The following is a 22,631-nucleotide window of genomic DNA, read 5'->3' on the forward strand; positions in this document are numbered from 1 at the left end:
GAATATAGTTTGAAGAATGTTGGAAACCTGCAATCCATGACACCCATATTAGGAAAAACAAATAGATGTCAATGATTAAAATAACTTTATGTTTAACAGGAAAAAAGAAGCTCTAACTGGTTTGTAATAAGTGAACGGTTAGTAATTGATGACAGATTTCTTTTCAGTTCTGGATTAACCATCTCTTTAACCTTTAGTTCTTTTTAGATGAATTGTGCACGATAAGACAAGCGTTTAAAAAATGTAAACAGCTTCCGTTTTCATTTTACACCAACTCCAAGATCTCAAAGCAGGCGACTCACAAGAAGACTTTTACAGTATATCTATATCATCATCATATTTATTGTGAGAATATGAAAGGCATAGATGATCATAAAACAATCGTGATATCAGATTATCTACCGATAATAACATCCCACTTCGTTTTGGCAGACGGTTTGCTTCATAGTTGAGGATTGCACAGAATAGGAACCAACTCAAACAGAAAAAAAACACAACTTCCTCTGACTGTGGTAACTTAACCACACACACAAACATCAACACATGCATACATAGTAGATATATATGTTAAAAAAATAAGCCAAAATACTCTGAGGTGTCAGTCTGCTAGATGTGACTTCATAAAAGACAAGTGAAGACTGGCTCCTGATTGTTTTTGGATAATTGATGAAACATCGGTACCCCAGAATGCATTTGTGCGCAAGGCAGTGTTTCATACATACAGCACAATGGAGACCTGAAATTCCAGCGCTCTCGCTCAGATGCTAAGCCTCATGGGAACCGGCGCTCGAGTCAGGAGTGCTTGCGGAAGGTGAAAATGTCCCGTTTCTTGGAGCCCCGCTTGCCCTCGGTGGGCTGGTTGGGGCTGGGTAAGGGCGGGCTTTCGGGGGTGGCAGTGCCTCCATAGGGGCAGCTCTGAGAGTCGGGATGCTCCCCGGAACATTCTATGGCAGGGATGTAGCGGCTGTCCCACATTCCAGGTCCGCAGAGTTTACACAGGTCATGTAAGCTGCAGGGGATTCTGGGAAGAAGGCGGAACTGATACAGAAGACTACGTGCCTAGGATTAGAAAATGAGAACGTGAGATGAGAATTGCGAAAATACCAGGAAAAACTGTTAAATATAATATAATATAAATCATTCCTTCATTCATTCTCTTTCGGCTTAGTGCCTTTATTCATAAGGGGTCACCACAACGGAATGAACCGCCAACTTATCTAGCAAATGTTTTATACAGCGGATGCCCTTCCAGCTGCAACCCAGTACTGGGAAACATCCATACACATTCATTCACACACAGACTATGGGCAATTTAGTTTATTCAATTAATTTATAGGACATGTCTTTGCATTGTGGGGGAAACCGGAGCACCTGGAGGAAACCCAAGCGAACAAGGGGAGAACATGCAAACTCCACACAGATTTGACAACTGGCCCTGCCAGGACTCAAACCAGCCCCCTCTTTCTGTATATAATATAATATAATATAATATAATATAATATAATATAATATAATATAATATAATATAATATAATATAATATAATATAATATAATATAATATAATATAATATAATATAATATAATTTTCTGGAGGCAAACCACTTTTCCATATGCATTACTGTGGCTTTAAAAGAACATAACTCTAGGTCAAGTTCATGGGTTTATAGACAAAGAGATAAACACACAGACATATGGATAGATTATAAATTAAAATGAATTAATGAATGCATAAAGTAATACCCCCCAAAAAATCTATTAAAATATATATATATGTATATATGAAACTGCATTTAGCAAGAAAATGTATTGTTTTGTTGTGATAGTCTCCTAAAATTACTCTGGTCAATATGTGGTTAAATCAGATTGCCATTTTCTTAACCTTAGAAAAACTGACATATGACTTGCAACAGAAATCTGATGATGTCTGGCATATCTGGAATCCTCCATGGGAGTTTTTGGAAAATGTATATTAAAAGACTTGAATTACTTGTCGATGGGCTATTGTATAGTAGATGGCTGTATTATTGTATATGATGACATAAGACACCTCTATACCACTGTTTTGTCATTGCAAATCTTTAAATAAATGTAAAAAACAAACAAAAAAAAACTGCATTTTGTATATATGAACAAACAAACTTTGTTTTTTATACCAAAAAAAATTGTATTACAAACTTTTTTTATACTTTGTTAAAAACAACTTTTATTTAACTAATAACTTAATAATAAATACATAATAAATAAAATGTATTTAATAATTGATAATACATTTAAAAACTTTTATTTAAATAAAACAAGTTTCAATATTCAAACTGCAAAGGACATTTTTATTAAAATAATGTCACCAAAACATAAATTCTACCATAATTTATTCACTCCTATGTTAATTACCAAACCCTAACCTCTATTTCTAGATTATGTATAAACAAACAAATATTATTAAACACACAAAACTATTAATCTACTTTATATAAACATATAAACACTGAGAAATATTGAAAATAGGGGTTTGAATACTTTTTCAGAAATCCACATTTAAACATCTACATCAGACTTAACCAAAAAGAGGGATTGCTTATTCATAATTACAACGATACATTTCCTATTTATAGATTTTTTTTTTAGATATTACATCTTATTCAAAACCAGTTTTTGCATACCAACTTTTTTTGCAGTGAGAAAAATATGTTTTGTATGCAGCGGTAGAGAGATGCATCACCTCTGCATGACACAAAGACACAACATACATAACCATGAGGAGCTCTGTCAGTCTGAGAGTGTGTGTGCGCGCATGTGAACTCATACCTTCCTCAGCACCAGCTCTCCATTCATGTGCATGGAGAGGTTACTGAAGTGCAGCAGCATTTGATCTGTGGCGAGCTGCTGCTCTGTGACATCATCGCCGTACAGCACAATGATGGCTACACACAGGAACAGGTGAAAGTAGTCCGTCTGTCAGAAAACACACACAAATGTCTGATCCAAAACAACCAATAAAACATCACACCCTACACAAGCCGGGCCAATCAAGAAAACCTGAATGCGCCAATTATGAAGATATGCAAATGAGGGGGCAATAAGGAGGCAAACCACTTTGCTCCCCAAAATCACCTCGTTATTACTATGCCAATGTATGTAAATGGATTCGGGTGAAAGCATGATAATTAGCATCTCATCTTCATTAGACACTCGGCGGGCCCTTAAAGTGATACAGACACCCATTCGTTTATCTAAAAGGAGAGGAATTAACATGTTCTACAGCATCAGCCATTCAAAGTGCATTTAAGGATCAACTTGGTCTTGGTTTCCATGCATTCATTGGTTTAAAGATCTCCCTCAGTGAAAAATTGAGCTTTTAACCTTGTTTATTACAGTATATGCAGCCTGATCTAACGAGAAAAAGTAAGTATTTGACATTTTGTCAATTTAGTGGCTAATTTGTACGAGTTTAGTCATACGAAATTGTACGATTTTAAAAAGGAGGCGTGGCACCTAATCCCACCCCTAAACCCAACCGTCATTGGGGGATGAGCAAATAGTTCTAAATTGTACGAATTAGACCATACGAATTCATACGAATTAGCCACTAAATCAAAAAGTTACGAATTGCCGTGAGATTGTGTTGGTATATGTCTGCTGTTTTATTTAATATGCTTAAATACAAAGATTTTGCATAGCTTGCCTACCAAAAAATAAATAAATCATACTCTACTAAAAGTACTATTACTTGCCAAAATTTATGTCTAAATAGAGTTAAAGTGTCTGTTGTAAATACTACTTAAACAATAAGTAAAAAGTAGGCCTTCTAAACGTACTCAAGAGTATTACACTGTGAAATTTATTCCACTTTCGACTCTGCAAATTATAAATGTAGATTACATCAGTGCCATTTTCATACTAAGTGCAAGTTAAATTCATTCATAGACTATAAATTTAAAATGTGAGATTAATTTAAAGTGAGAACACATTACATTACTCTATGCAGCTATAACAAGTCGACAGAGAGCAGGTTGATGCGTTTATATGGGGAGTGAAGTCTGTGTAACCCAAGGGGCAAAAAATCTGTATTGATAGTTATTCATTCATTTTCTTTTCAGCTTAGTCCCTTCGTTAATCAGGGGTTGCCACAGTGGAATGAACCACCAATGGAATGAACCACAGCGGAATGAACCGATTTTCTTGTTAAATGATCTGCTTACTTATCAGCATATTTTTTACGCAGCGGATGCCCTTCCAGCTGCAACCCATTCCTGAAAAAACACCCATACACTCTCATTCACACACATACACTACTGACAATTTTAGCTTACCCAATTCACCTCTTTGGACTTGTGGGGGAAACAGGAGCAGACAGAGGAAACCCACAAGAACACCAGGAGAACATGCAAACTCCACACAGAAATGCCAACTGACGCAGCTGAGGCTCGAACCAGTGATCTTCTTGCTGTGAGGTGACATCGCTACCCACTGCACCACCATGCCACCCTCTATATTGATATGTTGACGCATATTATGCACTTTGGAACCGGACTAACAAGCTACGAGTGTCTAGCAGTTGCACATGCCGCACTGATAGAATACATGCAATTTGTGCATGTGTTTGAAAACGTAACATTCTGTAGTGCATTTAAAGGTAACACTTTAAAATAATGATTCATTAGCTAATGTTAATTAATGTACTGTTTACTAACATGAACAAACAATTAGTAATACACTTATTACTGTATTTATTCATCTTTGTTAACTTTAGTTAATGCTATTTAGGTTTAATAACGTTCGTTTGCGTGTTAACATGCTAACATGCGTTACTTTAGATTTCATTAATGCATTAATTAATGTTGAAATATGGTTAATAAATGCTTTAAAAGATTACTTATACTAAGATAATGTTAGTAAATACATTAAAACAATGGTCCATTAGTTAATAATATTTAAAGTGTTATTTTGATAATGTTTAAGGCCATTTTGGGATTTCAGTCATCATAAAGTAGGCGTCCTTCATCTTTACAACAGTGACATGCAGCAGTCTAAGAACAGTCTCTCGGTCATGGCGTGTAATGATTTTGTGACACCTATAATGCTTCACACTGTACTGTACATATTTGTTGAACTTATAAACATCTATGTCTTAAGATCAGTCTGTCTGCTGTGATTTTTCTATGCATGATTTTATTGGAAGAGAATCACCAGACTGGTTATTCTACTTAGCCAATCACTGTAGACAAGAAAACAAAAAACATATAAAGTGGTGACAACAGGCTGAAGGAATAGACCGCACTAAAAATGTACTCAAGCAAAAGTACACTAGTAAACTACTACTTAACTACAGTAATTTGCTCCTTTACACCACTGCCTTAAGATTAAAATTTTAGCCAATAAAATCATTGGACACGCACTGATCCATTTAAAAGACTTGCTCCTGTAATGAATTTAGAGAAATGCTGAAGCTGTGTGTACCTGATAGTGGGCCCAGCAGGCTTCCCACATGCGCAGAGCTTCAGCGTCCGGAAACTCTCGTTTGAAGCACAGCAGGACCCAGCGGTGGCAGAACAGCAGCTGAAGGCCATCCTCACCCAGCCGGGTCAGATGCTGGTGAAACCGGGGCAGCATGAGCCGCAGGAGCTCCCGCAAGTACATCTACACAAACACACACAGACTAGCATCACAAAAACACTCTAACCACTGAGCCATCGTGCTGCCCCTAGCTAATCTAATATAATGTATTACATCTAATTAATAAAACAATCAAATGTCTGCATGTTAAAGTTAGATCATATTTCGCAGAGATACAGCCATTTTAACATTTGGAATAGAAAGGTTAAAAAAAAAATCAAAATATTGGGAAAATCACGTTTAAAGGTTGTCTAAATTGACTCATTGCTTGATAAGGTTTTTATTTATTTGATATGTTTATGTTTATGTTTTAGGAAATGTACAAAATGTCTTTATGGAACATTGTATTTAATATTTTAAGGATTATCTGCAGTTTTTTTAGAGTACATTTTTGAGAAAATCACACTTGAAGTTGTCCAAATTATTATGTTAACAAATTAAATTAATTAATTAAATGCATATTACTGATCAAAAGGTAAGTGTTTACATATTTACAAACGAAAACGTACAAAATGTCTTTATGGAACACTGGATTTAATGTATTAAGCATTACTGGCAATTTTTTTGAGTAAATTTTTGACAAAAATCACATTTAAAGTGGTCCAAATTAATATGTAAATTAATAAATTAATTAATTCAATGCATATTACTGATCAAAAGTTAAGTTTTTACATATTTACAAATTAAAATGTGCAAAATGTATGTATGGAACATTGTATTTAATATGTGAAGGATTATCTGCCATTTTTTAGAGTGAATTTTTGAGAAAAATCACATTTAAAGTTGCCCAAATTAATATGTTAATTAATAAATTAATTTATTCAATTCATTAATCATCAGAAATTAAGTTTTTACATATTTACAAAAGGAAAATGTTCAAAATATTTTTATGGAACATTGTATTTAATATTTTAGGGATTAGATGCAATTTTTAGAGTCAATTTATGAGAGTCAATTTTTGAGAAAATTACATTTAAAGTTGTCAAAATTAATATATTAATTATTAATTTATTTATTTTTAATATTTTAAGGATTATTGGCAATTTTTTAGAGTCAAGTTTTGAGAAAATCACATTTAAAGTTGTCCAAATTATTATGGAACATGGTCTTTACTTAAAATTCTAAGGATTTCTGATATAAATAAAAAATCAATCACTTTTATTAATAATTACATTAATTAGAATGTATTGTTGGCTATTCCCAAAATAAATAACCTGTACAACTTGGTTTTGTGGTCCAGGGTCACGTTTGTTTTTTTCTTTGATAAAACTGCTGCATTTACAACAGTTTATTTGCAGATTTAATCTTTTGTTCAAAAAATTAACAATAAAGATATTCTGTCACTGCCTTCATACTCATATGTACCAAGGGTGCAAATATTAGTATATAGGGCCAAAGCTCATATAAAGTTGACATAGGCAGCTGGCTGTTGATGCGATGTGTGTTTCCTCACCAGCTGTCTCTCCATGTCCTCGTCTCTCGGAGAGCTGATGAAGATGGTGTTCTCCATCAGACCCACGAAACACCAGAACGTGTCGCTCTCGTCCTGGATCTCAGTCAGCAGAGGAGCCACCAGGTCTGACATGCCCTGACAGTAGCCCATGTCTGGGTTAAACACCGCATAGTTCAACAGGATACGCCTGGCACACAAATATAACTTGACTACACCTTATTTAAAGCATTAATAATGTAACACAAAATAAATGAATGGCTTAAATGAAGACCAATCAAATGATATGAATTAATTGACTTAAAATACATTACACTTAACTTGATGTAAAATTAAGTAAAAAACATGATTAAATTAGTTTATTAAAGAATAATTAAAATAAAATCATATCAAAGTATATGACAAAATAAAATGAGAGAAAATAAGAGAAAAATATCTATTCAAGGACAGAAGGATGAAGAAAATAAAAACAAATAAAAAAGACTGGAAACTTAATTTATTAAGGTATAATTAACATTTTATAAAATGAAAAAAAAATAAGGGGAAAAAAATCTATATGAGGACAGAAAGTTGAAGATAACAAAAACAAAGGCACGGTATAATTAACTTTGGAGCATATGTTGTAAGGACATATTGATCATAATTTTTTACAGTGTGTAATTAATTGTAAACATTTACAAAAATACGTTACATTTACAATAATACAATAAATTATTACATTGTTTTATATATATATATATATATATATATATATATATATATATATATATATATATATATATATATATATATATATATATATATATATATATATATATATATATATATATATATATATATATATATATATATGTGTGTGTGTGTGTGTATCGGCCTGTCAAAACTACCTCTGCAAAGTTTATAAATATATACCCATATTTGTGTGTGAGGAGGGAGTGTTGTCAATGCATTTGCTTCTTTCTAACCTCATGATTTCTACATTGGGGTTGTTCTCTCCTCTAAAAAACATGTTGCTTCGGTCCGTCCTGACAACATCTTTATCCACTGTAAACTGGACCTTTCTCCAGAACTCACTGTGCTCTTCTGGACTCATGGACAACCTGTGGACAGAGAGCAACACGTAAAAAAAAACAGCAGCAAAAGAAGAAATTCACATGACAGGTAAAGAACAGGGCAGCTATAAAGAGCTGAGGTAGAAAAATATAGGAAAACAAAAACGAGAGTAAAAGAGAAAATAACTAAACTATATATATATATATATATATATATATATATATATATATATATATATATATATATATATATATATATATATATATATATATATATATATATATATATATATATATATATATATAAAGTGACTGGAAGAAAAGGATAGCTTTAAGAAAAGGATAGCAAAGAACAGAAAAATAAATAAATAAAATAAAAAATAAAAAGGAGAAAATATCTTAACTACAAAAAAACTGACTGGAAGGAAAAACTACAACAAAAAAGGGTAGAGAAGAGTAGAGAAATAAAAGGAAATTAAATAAATAAAACTAAATAAAAAAAATGTAATAAAACAAAAACATGAAAGGTGAAGAAACAGGGTAGCTTTAAGAAGAGGAGAGCAATAAAGTAAAAAAAAAAAATAAAATATAAAAATAAAAAAATAAATAAAAATCTTAAGGTAAAGGAACATTGCAGCTTTAAGAAGAGGACCGCAAAGAACAGAAAAAAAAATAAATGAATGAATTAATGAATAAATAAATAAGTTAATTAATTAATTATTAATTAAAATAAAAATAAAAAGCTGTCTGTGACTGGAAGAAAACAAAACAACAACTAAAAACAAGAAAAAACAGCAGACGAGAACAGCAAAGAAGTGAAAAAATAAATATAATAAAAATCCAACAAAAAAGAAAATGTCTACACAAAGACTGAAGGATGAAGAAAACAAAAACAAAAAAAAAAGACAACAAAAAAAGCAAACACAAAATTATCCAGACGTGTAAAGGATCAGGGCAGCTATAAAAAAAAAAAAGAAAAAGAAAAAAGAGAAAAGCACAGAGCTGAAAAAGTAAACAAACTAATAAAAAAAGAAAAAGAAACAATAAAATTGAACAAAAAGTTGGAGAACATAAGATAACCAGAAAAGCAAAAGTGATTTTTTATTTTATTTTTTTAAATGCAATAAAGGAACAGAACAGGACGGAATGGAATGGAATACTGGAACAGCACAGAACAGAACATTAAAAACAGAGAACAGAACAGGATAAAACGGAGCGTAACGGAACATGAAGTCTGCGTCCCTCTGGCTGCACACACTCATAACAAGCAGGTGGGATTTCATTAACACTGTTTGTTTTGCTGGAACTGATGGCGGGCCTGATGCAACTTCATGTAAGTGTTTCGAGGCCTGTGTTTGTGTGAACTATTCCCAATTCACGCTCTCTGACTCCCTCTCTGGACCCTCGAGGCTCACAGCGCACATGCACACACATACACATGCACAGTCAACCTATTAATTATTAATTAACGTGGTCAAAAATAATCTCTACATTGGACTAAGTGTTGAAATAATACATTAATCAAATTCATTTCTATACTGTACATAACCTAGAGTTTTTTGTGCTTTTTCTATATATTTTTTGTAGTCTAAATATTTTGAAACACCATTACAATGACAATTATCAAACAAAACTACACTATTTTATAATTAAAATTAATAAAATAATGAAAAAGTAATAATTTATAAATAAATAAAATTAAAGGAAATCACAAGTTGTAACATTTATGTATGTTTTCTATATTTTTAATGACTTAAATTAAATAAATATATAAAATATAAACTTACTAATTAATAGACCAACAAATATACTCTAATGAACATTTGACATTATGATAATATTAATTAAAAGAAATAATAAAAAAAAATAAAATAAAATAATAATAATATTAATAATAATAATAAGAAAAATAAGAAAAAAATTACAGCGAGGGAAATAAGTATTGAACACGTCATAATTTTTCTCAGAAAACATATTTGTAAAGGTGTTGTTGACTTGACATTTTCACCAGATGTTATTAATAACCAAACAAATCCATATATGAAAAGAAAACAAATCTAATTACTTTACAAATTAAATTATGTGTAATAAAATGAAATGACACAGGGAAAAAGTACTGAACACATGAAGAAAGGGAGGTGTAGAAAGGCAGTGAAATCCCAGACAGCAGCTAAAATCTCTCAGTAGTTTTTCAGTAACCCTCTGCCCTTCCTCGCGGTAAATGAACATTAGCTGCTTGAGTCCAACATCTACATTAGCAGGATGATGAAGATGAAATCAGTATGGCCATTTCAGCAAGACAAAGATCCAAGGAAACTCTTAAATGCTTTCAGAGAAAGAAAATCAAGCTGTGGAATGGCCCAGCCAATCACCTGACACGAATGCAATAGAAAATACACAATAAAGATCAGATAAAATAGACGACATGCAGAACCATCAAGGTTTTTACACTCTGTTGAAATCTGTGCAAAACTCCTACCTGAGCAATGCATGCGATTTCACTCATCATATGGGAGTCGACTTTAAGCTGCCATCACAAAAAAAACTTTTATATACAGTATTTCATACATTTCAGTAGTTCAGTACTTTCTCCTGGTGTCATTTCATTGTTATTACATATAACTAATTTTTTTTTTTAGATTTTTTTTTGTTTTGTTTTAATTTTATGTTTGTATTATTTGGGTTTTTACCAAAATCTGGTTCAATTCCATGTCAACAGCTCCTTTGGAAATTTTATTCCCAGAAAAAAAAAAAACATGACCTGTTCAATACTTGCATTTAATAGTTAAGAAAAAAAAGGTCAAGTTTTGACTATTTGACCAAGTTTTGACTATTTGACCAAGTTTTGGCTATTTGTGAATTGTGATGGCAGCTTAAAGACGCCTCTCATATGTATAATGAAGACACATGCATTGCTCAGGTGTGAGTTTTTTTGAGTAAAATCTTGATGGTTCTGTTTTTTCATGCGTTACATAAGTATATTGAAACATCTGAATTGCTAAATACTATTTGAAATATTTTGATATGCATTTAACATAAAAATGTGCAAAATTACAGCAAACTAAACATATAATGTTTTAATTATAAAATCAATACAAATCAAAGAACATTCAAAAGCACTGAAATGAAGAATTAAAAACGTGTTGACATATGCAATCCAAGCATCAGGCTCTATTAGTGCCCTATCAATGGCCTGACAATGACTTAATTGATCGAGTTAATTATTTCCTCTGAAACGCATCAACAGTGTGAATCTGCTCACATTTATTGATTGCCTATGGCTCATTTGACATCAGCGGTACTAGAAAAGCCTTCAGAGACTCGCAATGAAATGACAACAGGACAGTAAGTAATAACCCCGATAATCACTGCCACATGGCCATGTTATAAACACAGCTGTCCATTGTTACCTATCTTTAAACAGAATATCATTTCCAGGACATATGCAGACAATTTGAGCACTTGCAGCCAAATAACACTCAGTTATCATAAGATTGGAGCAGAGATGAGAGCGGTTTTAATGCATTTTTAGCCCATGCTACATTGATTTCATGTAACGGCTCACAAACCACAAACCCAAACACAAATCAGTGTGCAAGAACAGCTTTAGGATCAGCTGGCCTGATGCGTCACAACAGCTCCGTTTACATAGAAAGTCTCCCGTTTCAGACTCCAGAAATATCACATTTTGTAAACAACAGGTTATGTCAGCCGGCCAACTCAAACAAGAGTCAGCAACCTTGCATTATAAACGAAAAAGGAGAGAAAAGCTCATAACTATAGGTCACAGTTCTCTAAAATAACAGTTAATACAGAGGGAATATCAGTGGAGTGCACATGAATACAGTTTAAGATGAGACTCTGCAGATGACAAATGGATAAGAATGTAGTAGTCAAAAGTCCCCAGTTTGTTGGTTACATTTTACATTGGTTACATTCATACATTTTTTGTATTACATGTTTTGTTTTGTAACATTTTTTGTTTCTTTTGTGACATATACAAAGTAAAAGCATTTACAGAGAGGAATAAAGGAATATAGAGAGGCAAATTAATGTATAAACAAATCCCTCTGTATAAACCCTTAGAACACTGGTGTCAAAGCCAGTTCCTGGAGGGCCACAGCTCTGCACAGTTTAGTTTCAACCCTAATTAAACACACCTGATCAAACTAATTAAGTCCTTCAGGCTTGTTTGAAACCTACAGGTAAGTGTGTTGGAGCAGGGTTGGAACTAAACTGTGCAGAGCTGTGGCCCTCCAGGAACTGGCTATGACAACTATGCTTTAGAATATTTATAGGAGTAAAATAAAACGGTGAAGTTTGGTTTATGTAAGTGTTGCTGCAGAGACTCATGGCAAAATATATATTCAAATATAGTGAATATTGATATAGTGTAATAAAGGAAACATTAAAAATTGTAATTGGATGTTCTTTTTCCATTAGAAAAATCGAGAGGCGCAGAAAAGTTAACTATTTTTTAAATTACATGTTAGCTGTTTTCTAAAGCAAAGCTGTAAAATTACATTAAAGCAATTTTAAGACATTGAGAAAACATTTTCAATGAAAAGAAATGTAATTGGTGTTAAGTAATCATTTTAATGACTGCAGGAGGAATTGAACAGGGTATTACAAAAAAAAGAATTAAAAGAAGTATGCAGTAGGAACATTCAAGTTTAACCTTATCAATGAAATAGCGTTTTTATTTATTTAAAAAAAACAATTCAGAGCACTTACACTCGTCAAACAATCCGGGAAACCCGCCTGGGCACGGTTCGGATAGCATAGTGTGAGTGCGCCCTTAGTTGCTGCTAGGGTACACAAAGTGGTTGCTAGGCAGTTGCTAAAGTTCTTAAGGGGGGTGCTTATTTATTAAAAATAAATAAATAAATAAATAATAATAAAAAAAAAAATCGGGATGCCAATAGTCACAATTATTAACTTGCAAAGAACACAAAAAAAAAGTAAATATTTGTAGATTGCTCAAATGTAACCGGGGAAGCGTGACATACTATTAAGGCTAAAGCTGCGTCCCAAATCACATACTTATGCACTATTCTATGCCATTTTGTTGTATAAATCGTGTAAGAAGTGCGTTCACACTAAAAACTCTAAAAATAATAAGTGCACTTTAATTACCCGGATAATACACTCATTCAGCCGATAAAATTAAGTGTGGAATGATGGACACTTCAGGCACTCAACTACCGCAGCTTTGCTCAAGTAACGGAAGGGGCGGAGCTATCGGGCGCACATGTTGGATAACTTTATTTATTTTGGATGGTGAAAGCAAAATTCTCCTATGAAAGTGATTATAGCACATCCCGATGGTGAATGCGGTTATACTCATGGCAAGTATTATTTGATAGTTTGGTTATTTATTTCACTGATTTGGCAACCAACAAACGTCATCAGGAAAACGGTTTGGGTTTCCGCTTAGTAAAAAACATTAGTGCTCAATTTAGTACGACACTACATACTATGCTGTTGAGTGTGTAAGTGCATAAGTACATAGTGCATGAGTGCATAGTGTGCCATTTGAGACGCAGCTTAAGTCTAGTATTAAGGCTAAGTCTAGTAAATGATGACTGACCTCCTCTGCTGTATGTCTTGGTACTCCACACGTTTCTGCAGTCTCCAGGCCTCACGCTCCTCGGATGTGGAGTCATAGCTGTAGTAGTGAAGGAGAAATGGCCAGACTTCACCACGGATGGACGGATCGATGCCTCCGAAGAAGATTGCCTGAGAGAATAGAGACAAGAGCTCATGTGAAACACCTGTCAGAATTGATCACATCAGATAAAAGCCTTCATGCACATTTAGGACAAATATTGTGATGGTTAAAGCCATACTAATGACATACACAAACAGTGGATGAAAAGATATGCACTGCTGTATTGTTCAAAGGGTTTGGGATTATTGAGATGTTTTGGTCAAACTTTATTTTGATGGTTCACTTGTTGAATTTAAGTTACATCGCATCTACATGCCAACTAATTCTCATTAGATTATAAGTAGACTGTTAGGTTGGGGTTAGGGTTAGTGTAAGTTGACATGTACTTGCAAAGTTTTTTATAGTCAGTTAAATGTTTGTTTTATAAGCAGTATCAGCAGATATTAAGCCAACAGTCTACTAATACTCAAATGGACCATCAAAATAAAGTGTAACCCAATGTTTTTGATGAAGACTTTAACCATCATGGGTTAAATTGTTTATTTTTATTTTAACAAAATCTAATAAAACTAACATTGCGCAATGTTATTTTAATATATATTTATATATGCAATTGTTATGATGAAAAGATGAATTGAATTTCAGCATAAATACACCAGTTATTGGCTCACATCATCCTTCAGAAATAATTCTAATGTACTGATTTGCTGCTCTATTATGAGCAATTATTGCTAGTGCTCAGGCATTTTATTCACTGATAGCCTTATTGTCAACGTTGATAATATATTATTACGATTCATATTTTTGTAGAGGCCACTATGCAATCTACTTTGCAGGATTATTTGATGAACTTTTGTTGTTTGTAAATAACAGCATTTATCTAAAATAAAATGTTGCCAGTTGTCACATTATAAATGCCTTTACAGAAAAAAAGTCCAAGCAGATTAAAAGTCTATATTTTTATAATTTCTGAATGCAACTTTTAAAAGATAATAAATCATGGTTTCCACAAAAAAATATATAAAGCACCACAGCATCAGAAATGTGCCTTTAGCAACAAATCGTGTTACACTGAAGACTGGAGTAATGACGCTGAAATTCAGGAATTTGCAGGAATAAATTACATTATAAAATACTGTGTTTGAGTACACCCAGGGGCGTTGCTAGACATAAAGCTCTACTGGGGCAAGGGGCATATATATAACGTCTTTATTTCAGAATTACCACTCTTAATAAATACACTTGCATATGAAGTAAATCATATCTTAATGCATTTACTGGGGCACTGGAGATTTTTACTGGGGCACGTGCCCCAGTAAATTGGGTCTAGCGACACCCCTGAGTACACCCCTCACAAATCTCCCATTTCAATTAATATTTTCTATAGGAAGCATTACAACATTATATTTGTTCATATACAGTATACAGTATATCATATACAGTAGTTTAGTCAGTACTGAAGTCAAATCTGGAGCTAACCTAACAAAATAACTTACAATAATGGTTAAAAAATTAGTACCCCGAATGTATATGCTAGGGAAAAATGTTTAATACAAATTTAAAAAAATAGCAAAAAAATCAAGAAAAACAAAAAATATGTACAAATTTGCTAAAATGTTTGCAATATTTTGCATGAATTTAAATATATTATCTTTCCATTTCTAAAGATGTTTGATGACTAAAATAATATTTTAATAAATATTTCTGTTTAATAAATCTGTTTTGCTTAAATGGACATAAATATAACCAATATTCACTGAGAAATGGATAAAAATATATTATTTTTATATTTATCAAAATGGGGTGTACTCCATCATGCGGAGCACTGTATATTTCAATAAAAAACTTTGAAATAATATTTAATCATAATATTATTTCATATTATTACAGCTTTTTTATTTTTGATCAAACAAAACAGCCTTGGTGAGCAGAAGACTTTAAAGACAATGAAAAGTCTTTCTGACCCCAAACTGTATATTTTGACTGCAAGAGCCAATGCAATTGAAAAGAGCAACTAAAACAAGTAATGTTGATTTGATTGACAGCTGGCCGTCAGTCTGACCTTCCTGAGCTTGTACTCCTCTAGCACCTGGCCGCTGTTGTTTAGGTGCCGGAGCCAAGAGCTGACGTCCAGTCGGCGGTAGAGACGCTCCTCGGGGTGCATCTCGGCAGACGGTAATGTGGGTCGACGGATGGAAAACTGCATACAGGACTTCTCATCTGACACCTGGAGCAGCAACAAGGTGATACAGCAGAGAAAATACATGAGCTATAAAGAGTAGACGCATAATACTGGCTTATGTATATACAGTAAAAATGATATATTAAAATTTACTCTCTATTTACTCCCCCCCCCCCATGTCTATGTCTTGTCTATGAAATCCATCCTTAAAACAGATTTTTGTTAGGACTGTGCAATGAATCAAAATTAAAATTTGACCTCCGATGATTAACATTAATCAAGATAAAATGATTATTGCGTCATATCCTGCCCCCCTTCCAGCAATACGCATTTGTTCCTCCATAAAGCTCACATAGAAATTAGTGGAATCATGTAACGTGACTTTTGCAACATGAGATGTGCTGGATCTTTTAAAGTGTATTCAATTCATTCATGTTTCCAAAGTAAAAAAAGAGAACTCGTGCTGTTCTCTACATGCGCTCGACCTCAGAGATGAGCAGAACACACACGTAAAGTGATCTTTCAGCTTCAGGTGAGTGACTAAATAGTCAAATACATGCAATGTTGTGTCAAAAAATGACACTTTGTGATTATTCACATAAACCGGTGTTTATTATGTAATAAATTTACAAAGAGGTCAGAATAAAAATGCAGGTGTAACCATAAATTGGAAGTGTGTGGCTCTTAAGGTGACAACAAGCACTGCCGACTGTGTTTATCTTTATTAATGACACCCACACACACACATTTGAAGTCAAAATTATTAACAGTTTAAACTCTAATTACTATATTTTTTTCTTTGCCATGATGACAGTACATAATATTGTTCTAGTTATTTTGCAAGATACTAGTATTCATCCTAAAGTGCCATTTAAAGGCTTAATTAAGATCAATAGGCTAACTAGGAAATTCTGTTTAATTAGGCATGTTATTGGACAACAGTGGTTTGTTCTGTAGCTGATTCAAAAAAAGAATTTCTTAAGGTGACTAATAATATTGACTTTAAAATCTGTAAAAATAATAATAATAAAAATAATAATAATAATAATAATAACAATAATAAAGAAATAAAAACTTTATCCAGAAGAAAAAATATTTTAGGTAATACTGTGAAATTGTCCTTGCTCTGTTAAGGACATATTTGAAAAAGAATAAATAAATTCACAGCAGGGCTAATAATTTTGCTTTCAACTGTATATGTGTATATAAACACACATTTTTTGGTTTGTTTTTTTATGTTTGACTCTGATTCATATTTTTAGACTTGCAAACTTTGTCCAAAGTCATGAAACTCTACATGCCTATTTGAGATCTTCAGACCCACTTGAATACCTGAGCTAAATACAGTCAATACTTCAGGAAAGAAGTCACGTGCAAGAAGCGCAAATGTGGACTATTTAGACAAGGCAATTGACTCTCCAATTGACCTGGTCTTTGAGCTGAGTCTCCCTGCAGCATTTCCACTGCTGAAACACCTCAGCCAGTTTATCCAAGCCTGCGTGGTGGAAGTGAAGGATCTTGTACTGGCTCTCTCTGCTGGCAATGACCAGCTGCCCACAGGTGCAGGCCTCATCACTGGAACACACAAGCGAAAAACAAACCCTTTCACTTTCAATCTGGACACAAAACCACATCCTGAAGGTCAATCGAAAGATTATGATTATGTTCAGTGTTGTGTAAGTTGCTTCAAAAAATAATTAATTAATAATTAGATAATTAAAATTGTATTTAAATCACTTTTTAATGTTGGAAAAATAACAATTTCTCCATAAATAATTTCATTTCTTGACTAAAAACTTGCGCTCATTATAAATCTCAAAGTGTACATAATACATATAAAATCCTTATAATTCCTTAAATCTAACAGAGACCTTAGCTTTATTAAAAATAACACTTAATAAATGATAAACATGTATCAAAACACAAAATGTTTAATAGTTATAATTTAATTCAATTCAAGTATTTGTATAACGCTTTTCACAATAATTATTGTTTCAAAGCGGCTTCAAAAAAAGTGCACATTATTGCATTACAATCAAATATGGAAAAGTTAAGGTTATTAGTTACCATAACTTTATTAGCGACTAATAACTCTAACTAATTAACTAGTAAATAATAACTTACAAGTTATTACAAATAAGCATAGTTAATCTGCAGTTATACAGCATATAGGTGATGTCTATGTGTACATTTAATGAAGTGTGTTTGTTTATTAAATGTATATGTATGAGTTATATGACACCATATTTCATACATATGATATATTGTTATACATTTTCTACTCAATTCATTGTTTCTTAAGCGTGTGATTGTCTGACAAGTCTAACCTTCTTTAGCTTAAAAACTTCAAAATATATTTGTATGACAAAAAATGTCATAATCTCTGAACTGATTTATAGAGAACTTCTGAATTTCTGCACAGTATTTTAGGAAAGTACAAAATACAACTCATTAAATTAAAAATTAAAAAAACATTAAGAAATGTTACACATGTATCAAAACACAAACAGTAATATTGACACCATATTTCCCACATTTGATATATTGACATTAATTTCCTACTCATTTTTGATCTGTAATCATCTGACAAGTCTTACCTTCTTTAGCTAAAAAAGTTATTTTGCAAATATATTTGTATAATAAAAAATAAATATATTTGCAACTATATTTGCAGCTTCTCTAAGCTGATGTATAGAGAACTTGTGAATTTAAGCACAGTGTTTTAGGCAAGTATATTTTAAGTAACTAATTAAATTACTTAAATATTAAAAGTAATGACTTGCTTTACTTTTTCAATGGAAAACTAAACTTACACCATAATTGTAACTAATTAACCAAACACTGATTATGTGAAACAATAAGACCAGGGCATGTTTCCTTATCCTGTGACTAGTTATAATGATTTATCTTTTTTATTAGCACTTTTTTATTTTTTATTGAGGCTTTGTTGGTAATAACATTAGTTATATTAGATTCCCTCTTCATAAAAGGACTATTAATGCATCTTCTCAACAAACCTAAATTTTCATTCACACCACAGAACATTTTAATATCTTAAACAAAATCATCCTGAGGTTAAAGCATAATGATTTATAACTCGCAGGCATAGCGAAATAAATTCTCTGAAATGAGAACCATAATATAATTCAAGGAGGTGAATTAAATATATGAGGTGTTTCATAAAACAGAGACTTATGGAAAAGTTGAGCACAACAGTGAAAAAAAACACCAGAGGCTGTAACATTCTGCGATAAAAGAAAATAAAAAGGGTATCAAAATGTAGTTTTGAAGTGACCCCTGACCTGAAGAAGAGTCGCAGTGACCTCATGTGACCCAGGTCAACTCTGAACACGCCACACAGGTGCTCTAATGCCATGACCTTCTGCTGCTCCTCCCACCGGACTCCCTGTGATTGACTGCATTCTGAAGGGGCGTGACTGTCCAGGCTGGAGGCGGAGCTTGCCGAATGAGCCATTGGTTCATCGCATTCCCTGGAAATGGAGGCATTAGAATCACTATCTATATTAATGGATTAAAAAGATGATGAAATGATAAAACTCATAGTAAATGCTGCAACAGTCAAATGTTTTTTTCACGAAGCTTCTTTAGAACAGTGTGTACTGTGAAAGTCCTAAATTAATGAAGTAAAAATCAAATGAAGCAAGTGATTTACACATATGTTTTCAACTCGGTTGCATCGACAAAACAAAATGTATGTATATATACACTATTTATATTCTGAGGGACAAGCTCTTCCAAATTTCTAATTATACCATAGGGCTTTTTAAATAAAATGTATTCATGTTTGACTCTCTAGATTTCCTTGGAGAGAAATTGAAATGAAATTAGCAGATAAATATAGATTACAAGATATTCTGTTCTCTGGGCTAAATAACAAACAGTGTTTGCAAGCTTTTGGTCCAATTATTGGCAATACGATAGTAAATTTTAGATGAATAAAAAAAAGACATTAATCATTCACATAAATGTCAAATCCATGCACCTTTTTGGAATAACAATGATTTTCTATCTGGTGGTGCGCCCCCTTTTTTTCCAAGGAATTGTATGCAGAAAGGCATTTATATGCATTTAAATGTCTATATAAGATATTTGTGGTTCTAATGGCATATTAAGTTTTCAAGAACTTTGTGAGTGGTGTGAAACGGAAACTTCCTGTCTCTTTTTTATTCGTGATTAGGATCGACCACACTGAAAAAAAGTGTTGCATGCAAAACTGTTGCAAACAATTTATTTGTGTTGAATTTAAACAAACAAATTAAATTGAGCAATGTTCAACTTAATTTGTTTGTTTAAATTCAGCCCAAATAAATTGTTTACAACCACTTAACGTAAAAAAAAATTTAGTAAATCCAAGGAATCATCTTTGAATCATTTTTTTCAGTGCATGAAGACCTATGGGGTTCCCTGGGAGGACAATTTTCCCACTCATCCAATCATTGCTTGGTTTTATCTGTCCTCTACTAATCATTTTACCTCATGGATGTACAGAAAGGCCTTAGAGGCTACAGCAAAGCATTTAGTTATACAGCGGAGTTAGGTAACTGACTGTCAACTAGAAGAGGGTGTCACAGACTGGGAAAAAGAGTATGGAGGAACAGTAAAAAAATGTGGAAAAGTAAAAAAAATGTTGGAAAGAGGTTTGTGTTATCTTAACTAAAATTATGAAATATCCTGTACCGGTGAATCCTTCCATTCTATTACGGAGCGATGATTCTATGTTTAACCTCACCAAGTTTGGCTAGCTGGCTTAACTTCTGCAAAAAAAAAAACTACTAGCCCAACATTGCCTGCCTCCACATAATCTGAACATGTACAGTACAAGTAGTTGGTACAACTTCAGGGCATCATAATGTTGGAATTATCCACACCTCGAGTGAATTTGGTACAAATGAGTACATGAAGATTTTGTCAGCAGCAGAAGTCCAGATCTTTAATGTTTATTGCACAAAACAATGATCAGGATCCAAAATGATTGCCTTATTTTGTATAATTGATACTTGATACTGTACCCCAGTTTAAAGAGACTGCAGGGGAGGGGGGTGGGGATAGTTGAATTGATATATTTCATTATATTGTTTTTTCAGCCTGTATGCTTTGTTAACAATAAAAAAATAAATAAATAAATACTATTTGTATTCTGCAAAGCGATGCACATATCTAATTAAAAATATGTTTAAAGGGATTTGTTAGGCATGACAGATAATTTACTCAATTAAATCCTAAACGACTACATTTCTAGGATTGGAGAAGTAATTAATAATATACAAAATGATACACCTTTTTACTGATTTATCTATATATTTATCTATTTTCTTCTTATTGTTGTTTTTATTATAAATAAATAGAGCTTGTGTGCAATACTAACTACACATTTTGAAAAATGGGGTGATGGCAGGATTTTTATTTAATACATTTAATAGATAAGATAAGTTAGTCTTAATGAGTGTGTGATTAGCAAAACTGGCAGTATGTATTTTGTGCACTTATATGTACTGTATGTTATTGTGTGATATTATATGCTGCATCAGTCTTAATTGTTTTGCAAATTAAAAACTGGTATCACTTTATTTTGATGGTCCCTTTAACTTGTTTTGATGAATTTAAGTTACACTGCATCTACATGCCAACTAATTCTCAGTAGATTATAAGTGGACTGTTAGGTTGGGGTTAGGGTTGGGTTTAGAGTTAGGGTAAGTTGACATCTACTTGCAAAGTTTCTAAACTTCTAAACTTGAAGGAGCAGTTTCAACATATATTAACTAGACAGTCTACTAATACTCAAATGAGAATTAATTGGCACATAGTTGTGATGCAATGTTTAGTCAACAAAGAGAGAGAGAATTTTGAGTTTATTGCCATTTCAGCTTCTATGGCTATGTGATGGCAAAAAAAAAAAAAAAGATCAAATTTACCACATTTTATAAATACAACTTTTCTATAGTGATAAAAAAAATATTCTAACAAATAAAAGTCACCAACAGCAATAGATAATACACAGGGTAATAATAATAATAATAATAATAATAATAATAATAATAATAATAATAATAATAATAATAATAATAATAATAATATACACAAGATAAAATCTAAAGTTTTTTAAGGTTTACTTTTGATAAAAATTGTACAATTTCAGAAGGATTCACATTTGAAAATATCTCATTTAAAGTGTGTCCAGATAAAAATTGCTGTCTGATAGGGCATTCCGCAAGAATATGTTTAACAGTTTGGTTTCTTTTGCAATACTGACATCTTGGTGGTTCTTCTCCTTTAAGTAAATGTTCATGTGTGAGTCTTGTGTCCAATGCGGCATCTTCTATAAACAATCTCATTGTGTCTTGAGGTAAAAAGTTTATTTCCTGAGCACTGATCCCATTCTGTTTGCCATTTGTTTAGAATATAACCTTTTATCAGTGGCTTTAGATCTTAAGGTGGGATTTTGCACTCCTTTAGCTTTCCTGTAAGGGCTGTTTTGGCGGCTTTGTCGGCTTGCTCATTCGTTTAGTCAACAAAATATGCAATAGGGACCATCAAAACAAAGTCTTACCAAAAAAATCCTAAAGTACATTATCTGCTCATTTATAAAATAAATATGATACTACAATGCACAGACCTGCAGACAAAGAGAAGACTGACTTACT

At 32.6% G+C, this 22,631-nt stretch overlaps 1 protein-coding gene across 1 annotated transcript in view; it reads right to left on the bottom strand.

Moving 5' to 3' along the window:
- Window positions 1–333: 333 nt before the first annotated feature.
- The window catches only part of tbc1d16 (TBC1 domain family, member 16), a 46,618-nt gene continuing 24,320 nt past the window's right edge, over window positions 334–22,631 (bottom strand). Inside the window, exons 4-12 of the mRNA XM_056453289.1 lie at window positions 19,272–19,460; window positions 17,397–17,544; window positions 15,850–16,014; window positions 13,707–13,855; window positions 8,030–8,164; window positions 7,068–7,254; window positions 5,459–5,638; window positions 2,807–2,953; window positions 334–1,059 (exon numbers count right to left, since the gene is read on the bottom strand). Coding sequence (XP_056309264.1) covers window positions 793–1,059; window positions 2,807–2,953; window positions 5,459–5,638; window positions 7,068–7,254; window positions 8,030–8,164; window positions 13,707–13,855; window positions 15,850–16,014; window positions 17,397–17,544; window positions 19,272–19,460 — 1,567 coding nt within the window. The 3' untranslated portion in view covers window positions 334–792. The remainder of the gene's footprint in view (window positions 1,060–2,806; window positions 2,954–5,458; window positions 5,639–7,067; window positions 7,255–8,029; window positions 8,165–13,706; window positions 13,856–15,849; window positions 16,015–17,396; window positions 17,545–19,271; window positions 19,461–22,631) is intronic.

The sequence above is a fragment of the Danio aesculapii genome, chromosome 3, assembly GCF_903798145.1.
Source record: "Danio aesculapii chromosome 3, fDanAes4.1, whole genome shotgun sequence".
Lineage (NCBI taxonomy): Eukaryota > Metazoa > Chordata > Actinopteri > Cypriniformes > Danionidae > Danio > Danio aesculapii.